The sequence below is a fragment of the Petaurus breviceps genome, unplaced genomic scaffold, assembly GCF_028583685.1.
Source record: "Petaurus breviceps papuanus isolate PSGF00001 unplaced genomic scaffold, PetGlider_PUasm1.0 173, whole genome shotgun sequence".
Classification (NCBI taxonomy): domain Eukaryota; kingdom Metazoa; phylum Chordata; class Mammalia; order Diprotodontia; family Petauridae; genus Petaurus; species Petaurus breviceps.
The window spans coordinates 16,692,894-16,699,030 of NW_027185759.1; the positions used below are offsets into that span (position 1 = coordinate 16,692,894).

At 42.3% G+C, this 6,137-nt stretch overlaps 1 protein-coding gene across 6 annotated transcripts in view; it reads left to right on the forward strand.

Moving 5' to 3' along the window:
- TIPARP (TCDD inducible poly(ADP-ribose) polymerase) overlaps positions 1-6,137 on the forward strand; it is a 45,388-nt gene that overhangs the window by 26,801 nt on the left and 12,450 nt on the right. For 4 of the 6 annotated variants that reach the window (XM_069083447.1, XM_069083445.1, XM_069083446.1 and 1 more), the window contains exons 3-4: positions 1,134-1,302; positions 3,345-3,541. The exons of 1 other annotated variant lie outside the window; for it this stretch is intronic. In XM_069083447.1, the coding sequence (XP_068939548.1) occupies positions 1,134-1,302; positions 3,345-3,541 (366 nt within the window). The remainder of the gene's footprint in view (positions 1-1,133; positions 1,303-3,344; positions 3,542-6,137) is intronic. One more of the 6 variants, XM_069083449.1, reaches the window with a different exon arrangement.

The window sequence follows — 6,137 nt, forward strand, 5'->3', positions numbered from 1 at the left end:
TCCTTCCTTCCTTCCTTCCTTCCTTCCTTCCTTCCTTCCTTCCTTCCGTCCTTCCTTCCTTCCTTCTGTCCTTCCTTCCCTTTTCTGATGGGCTTCTACACACCTGTAAAGGCTCTTTGCAGTAACACTGTGAATGTGGATACATATTCCCATAGCTTCGTCTCCTAATAATGAAATAAATGGGTTTAAAAACTTTTTTTGTCAGACCCTGCTAGCACTATTACCTCCCATAAGATGAAAGAGAATACTGCTGTTCACTGCTGTTGGGATAGAGTTAGTGAGAACTGCTTGGCCTGTGGATATCATTTAGTCCTCCTCTTCTCCTCTCTCTGCCACTCATCAGGCAAACAGAGACATTTCCTGGCTTCCCACAGCAAGCGGCAGGACAGCCAGATGATTTTAACAAGGAGGGATGTTTATCGGGAACAATGCTAGTGCAATTATTAAGTACCAGCTGTGTGCTAGACACTGTACTAAGCACATTAAAGCATCTCATTTAATCCTCCACTCCGGGAGGTAGGTGCTATTCTTATACTTGTTTTACATAGGGGGAAACAGGCAAAGAAGTGAAGTGACTTGCCCAGGGTCACATAGCTAAGAAGTGTCTGAGGCTAGATTTGAACTCAGGCATAGTGTTCTATCTATTGGACCACCTAGCTGTGGGACAAATATTAAAACAAATATTTCTTGGGCAATAATAGAAAAAAAAATAGCTTTGGGAAAGTGACTCAGTGGATAGAGCTCCAGGCTTGGAGACAAGAGGACCTGAGATAAGGCCTGCTTCCGACACTTATTTCTTGTGTTATCCTGGACAAGTCCTTAACTTAACCTCTGTGCCTCAGTTTCCCCCTATGAAAAAATGAGGGAGTTGATCTAAAATCCCATTCAGCTTTAAACCTATGACCCTATGAAGCAGAAGAAAAATGGGAGACCTGGAATTCTAGGCCAGCAGCGTGAAGTAGGTCGACAGGTGCTCATGCTTGATAATAGTTTAAACAGTTTTGCCATCTTCTTCATTCCTGCGACTCTCTAATGAGGAGCCTTCCTGCATACCTCAGTGAGTTTTAACTCCATCAAAGGCTAAAATGTCATTTTGTGAATGCACTAAATTTTGGTTCCCTTGCTTTTTTTAGGGGACATGAATTTTGGGCAGATTTGAATGCAATGAGTGTGTATGAGACAACAGAATTTGACCAAATTCGAAGACTGTCCACACCTTCTTCTTTCAATGTCACCTCCAACTACCACACGGTCTGGAAGTACTTCTGCAGAGATCACTTTGGCTGGCGAGAATACCCAGAGGTACTAATTGTTAATCATCAGAATAGCATCAGGGTGCAATTTGGTCCCTTCCTTTCTCCCTCTGCCCATGTTTCTCATGCCAGTAATGACCAGGCACCATTTTCAATCATACCTGGGGAAGCAGTATGTTGTGATGGAAAGAATGCTGAGTCGTGAATCAGAGGGCCTGGGTTTAAATCCTACCTCTGGTGCCTCATATCTGTGTGACATGAAATGTCCCTTAACCTCTTTGCTTCTGTGTCTCCTCATCTGTCACGTGGATGAGGTTTGACTCGGTGGCCAATGAGATCCTTTCTGAATCCAAGATCTTATGAATAAGATGTGTCTGGCTATATATCTATGCTAATTAAAAAGAGCAAAAAGCAAATTAAAAAAGCTAAAGACTGACTCACTGGATGGAAGAACTTATTCTTCTCAATGTTTTTCATAAATTTTTCAGTTTTTTATTCCTATTTTTCCAATCAGAAATATAGCCTCATTTTTTGACAAAGACCAAATTCTAGCCTTAGAAACCTGTCAAAGCCAGTGGAAAATCAAGCTAAATTATTTATAGTAGGAGTGGTTGGTATATCTGCATGGGTATGTGTTTGAATTTAAAAAATGAAATCCAAAAGATAAATGCTGCCCCAGCCCTCCATTTGGAATGATTTTCAATCCGAAGTGTGTATATTAAAGTATCTCAAAGCCACACCTGGTCCATGGGAGGAGGGCATGTAATGTTGTTAGCCTGTCAAGAGACTGAGAGGACAGTCACACTCTGTCCCCAGGAAGATGTACTTGCAAATGTTTATTGAGTTGTGGTCAGGCCAATCAGTCATTCCTGCTTCATACTCTGGCCTCTCTGCAAATGCATCCTTAGTCCAAGGTACTGAGGACAGCTCATTAATCACAAAGCAAATAAAGGAAAGGATGCAAGTCTACTCTTCTTTTTGGGAGAGAATGTCAAGTCATGCCTAAAAGCCTTGAAATTGACTTCAGAGGATTAATTTCACATCCGAAGGATTTGGCCTTTCTCTGTGATTTAAATTTATTTTCTACCTGTGCACACACTCATACACACATACATACACACACACAAAGGGAAAGCTGGGTCATCTGTTTTAAACTCCTCTCTTCTTTAAAAAGGAATAAAGAGAGAAAATGGTGTGTATTAGTCACTGGACTAATAATACTCCATGAGATGAAATAATTGATTGTCTTTTAGCAGCTATCTAGTATGCAGAGAAGGTGACTGTAAAATGTATTCTCCAAATAATTGGTCTGGCCTTTTACTTTTTCCTTTGGCAGGCTTCTTGGACTGGTGGCTGGATTGATTTATTTGAACTTTACACAATTCCATCTTTAATTCCTCTTACGGAAATTCCCCCAAGAAGCATGAACACATAGAGACTCAGGCAGATAGTCACAGCTTCACAATAGAATGGAGTTAGTTACCTGTGGGGGTCAGTCCTAGCAGAACAGTCCTGAGTCCTTTAGTCTGTATTACTATCTCGGATGGTGTTGTCACGTGAGAGAAGCCGTGCCACATTGAACTAGGAAATAGGGACACTCTCTGATCTATGCCTGCTTTACACAGAGTAAAACTCATTTTGCCTTAACGTTGCCTTTTTTTTTTTTTTTTTACAAAAATGCTATGGATGAGTTGTAATCTGCATCATTGAAAGGGATATCCACATTAAAGAGATCCCAGATCTGTTAGAGTAGTTGGAGCAGAGGAAGTATGGTAGAGTTGAAATTATGCTTGATTTGGAGTCAGATGACCTGGGTTCAGATACTGTCTCTGATACTTATTAGCTGTATGATCTCTCTGGGTCTCTGCTCCTTCATCTGTCAAATGACAGGGTTGGATGAATGGGCTCTGAAGTTCCTTCTAGCACTAAATCTACAGACCTGTCTTCCTCTCTTTCCATCTAGAGGCTGTGACATCAGCAGCAATGGTTGGCATTGAACAGAAGCTGGTGAAGGTGGTGTTTGTTGGATTTTTGTTTTGACTTTTTATTAATTTGCTTTCCTCTGGTCCATTTTGTTTTCTAATTGAACAGTCTATTGTTCAACAGTCTGTTATTCGACTGATAGAAGAAACCAGTTTCCGGGGTCTGAGGGAGGTCCGATTCTCCATGTTGCATCATCAGTATGTTCTGAACGTCAAGGATAACTACCAGCAAAGCATCTTCTCACGAAGGATAATGAAAAAGAGACCCCTCCTGCGGTCTTGTCTGGTGCTGATGCCTTATCTCCAGTAAGTACACCCAGAAAGCACTCTTGTAACTTGTATGCGTTTTCAGCCTTGTGCAGGAACTGGCCCTTATTGCTTTGGCTGCCTTTGAATGCTAGCTAGGGAACATCCTTCAGTGTGAAAGATACTCTTCTGTCCAATGGAGAGTTGAAGCCAATAGTTGGCATTGAGTGGATGCATTGGGGCTTTCTGGGCACTTGCTAAATTTTTTTAATAGTGTTTATATATGACTTTAAGGTTTCCAAAATACTAAATCTGTTGTGATCACCACCACCAAGAAGGAACTTTATGGTTTTCAAAGCAAGTGTCTTACATAGACTTTCTCCTTTGAGCCTCACCCTGGGAGCCCTGTAAGGCAGATGCTAGTGGTGCCTGTTTTTGTTGTTTACTGGACCTATGATCTCACTCAGGTAGGAAATTTTCTACCAAGGCAAGTCAATAACTGTTCTGCTACTGATACGCTGAGATAATTGTTTAGGGCCACTGAGAAGTTATGTGATTTATTCACATATGTGTGTAGGATGGACTTGAACTCATGTCTCATGCCTCCAAAGGAGGCATCTATTCTCTGTGCCATATTGCTTCTTTCCATTTTGTAGGTGAGGAAATTAAGCTTCAGGGATGGAAGGTGACTTGGCTACTAAAACTCAAGTAGTAAGGATTGGAAGGAAGGAGAACACAATCCCAGATCATTCCTGATTCCTAGTTCAACGCTATTTCTATTCTCTTACCTACCAAGCTAACCATTGTAACAAAGACTTGAAGGAAGGGAGGGAGGGAGGGAGGGAGGAAGGAAGGAAGGAAGGAGAGAGGGAGGGAATGAAGGAAGGAAGAAAGAGAAACCAGAAAAGCTAATGAAGTCATTGATTGGGTCTGACAGTATATGCCCTATGCAATGAGTCAATAAGCAATGAGCATTCATTAAGTACCTGCTGTGTCTTCTTTCCCTACCCTCTGCAAACAGAAAAAGAAGTGAATTTTCTCAGTTCTTCTCTGGGATCAATATTGGTCATTTAAATTATACAACACTGCTGTCTTTCTATCTCTCTGTTCTTTGGATTGGAGTACATGAGTTCAATATATTTGGGATTACCAGTCATTGCCATAGTTTTCTGAGTAGACATATTTCAAAGGACTTTTGTGAGCACTGATCCAATGGGGAAAGCATGGATAGCAAGGTGACCCACCAGATAGAGGGTTCAACCTGAAATTAGGAAAACCTGAGTTCAGATCCGATGTCAGACACTTACTAGCCAGGTGACCCCGGGCAACTCACTTAACCTCTGTTTGCCTCAGTATACTCGTCTGTAATAAAATAGGGATAATAATAGCTCCTACCTTCAGGGTTATTGGGAGGACCAAGTGAGATAAGTTTTATAAAGTGCTTTGGAAACCTTACAAGCTGTTATTATTAAGGTGCCACCTCTGAACCTCTGATACCATGATAAGCAAACAACAGCTTGCCTTCCCCCAGAAGAGGAACGAAGCCATATCTAGATTGCTATTGGTGAATGAATACCTGCCTTCTTTTGATAATGGCACAGGTATCAAGGTGACTAATTCAGGGCCATTTTATTTGTCTTTTTCTTTGGTTTTTTTCCTGGCAGGACCCTTTCACTTAAAAGGACTGTCAGCCCCCAGTGAGTTGTAGCTGCAAGGAGTTAGCACCATTTGGGCTAGGATTAATTCTGGAGAGGAGGGGAAAGCTCTGGCTAGGAAATCCTGGGAGTGAAAATAATAGGAGTAAGATGAAGGACTAAGCATCGGGTTCTTTTTTATTTATGCCTTTTACATTTATATAAGTCATTTCCAGTTAGACCTCTCCTCCTCACCCCCAGTAAACCTCTGTCATCGAATAAAGAAAAAACAATCCCAAACCAACTGATGCATCTGTGATTGGAATTCAGCTCCTTTATCTCTAAACCCAGGGTACTTTCTTCATTATTATCCAGACCTCTCATTTTATAGATGAGGAAGCTGAGACTCAGAGAGAAGTGACTTACCCAAGGTCACAGAAGCAGTAAATGCCAGAACCAGGGTGTGACTCCAACATCCAGTGCTCTTCCCCTTCAGTGTTTAGCCTTCTCATGGAACTGCTAGGCAGGAGGATGCATTGGCCTCATCATTCCCTGCTGCTACTGCTGGGATGAATATTTCTTGGGAATCCGTGCCACATTCCAGCCAAGTGCATGGTGCCATCTGAAAGTTCTCATCTGGCTTTGCCTATTTGGTCTAGAGCAGCGAGGTAAAGAGCTGCAGTCATTGGAGGTTCCTGTTTGGAGAGACTTGGCAAGGCAATTTTTGAAGTGAAGAAATTGACTTGAGGGAATTCCTTCCTTCTTCCCTCCTTCCTTCTCTCCCTTTCTCCTTCCCTCTTTCTTTTCTTCCTTTCTTCCTTACTTCCTTCTTCCCTTCCTCCCTTCCCTTCCTCCCTCCCTTCCTTCCTTCTTTTCCTCCCTTCCTCCCTCCCTCCCTCCCTTCCTTCCTTCTTTCCTGCCTTCCTTCCTCCCTCCCTTGCTTCCTTCCTCCCTTCCTTCCCTCCTTTCTTCCTCCCTTCCTTCTCTCCCTCCCTTCCTTACTTCCTCCCTTCCTTGCTTCC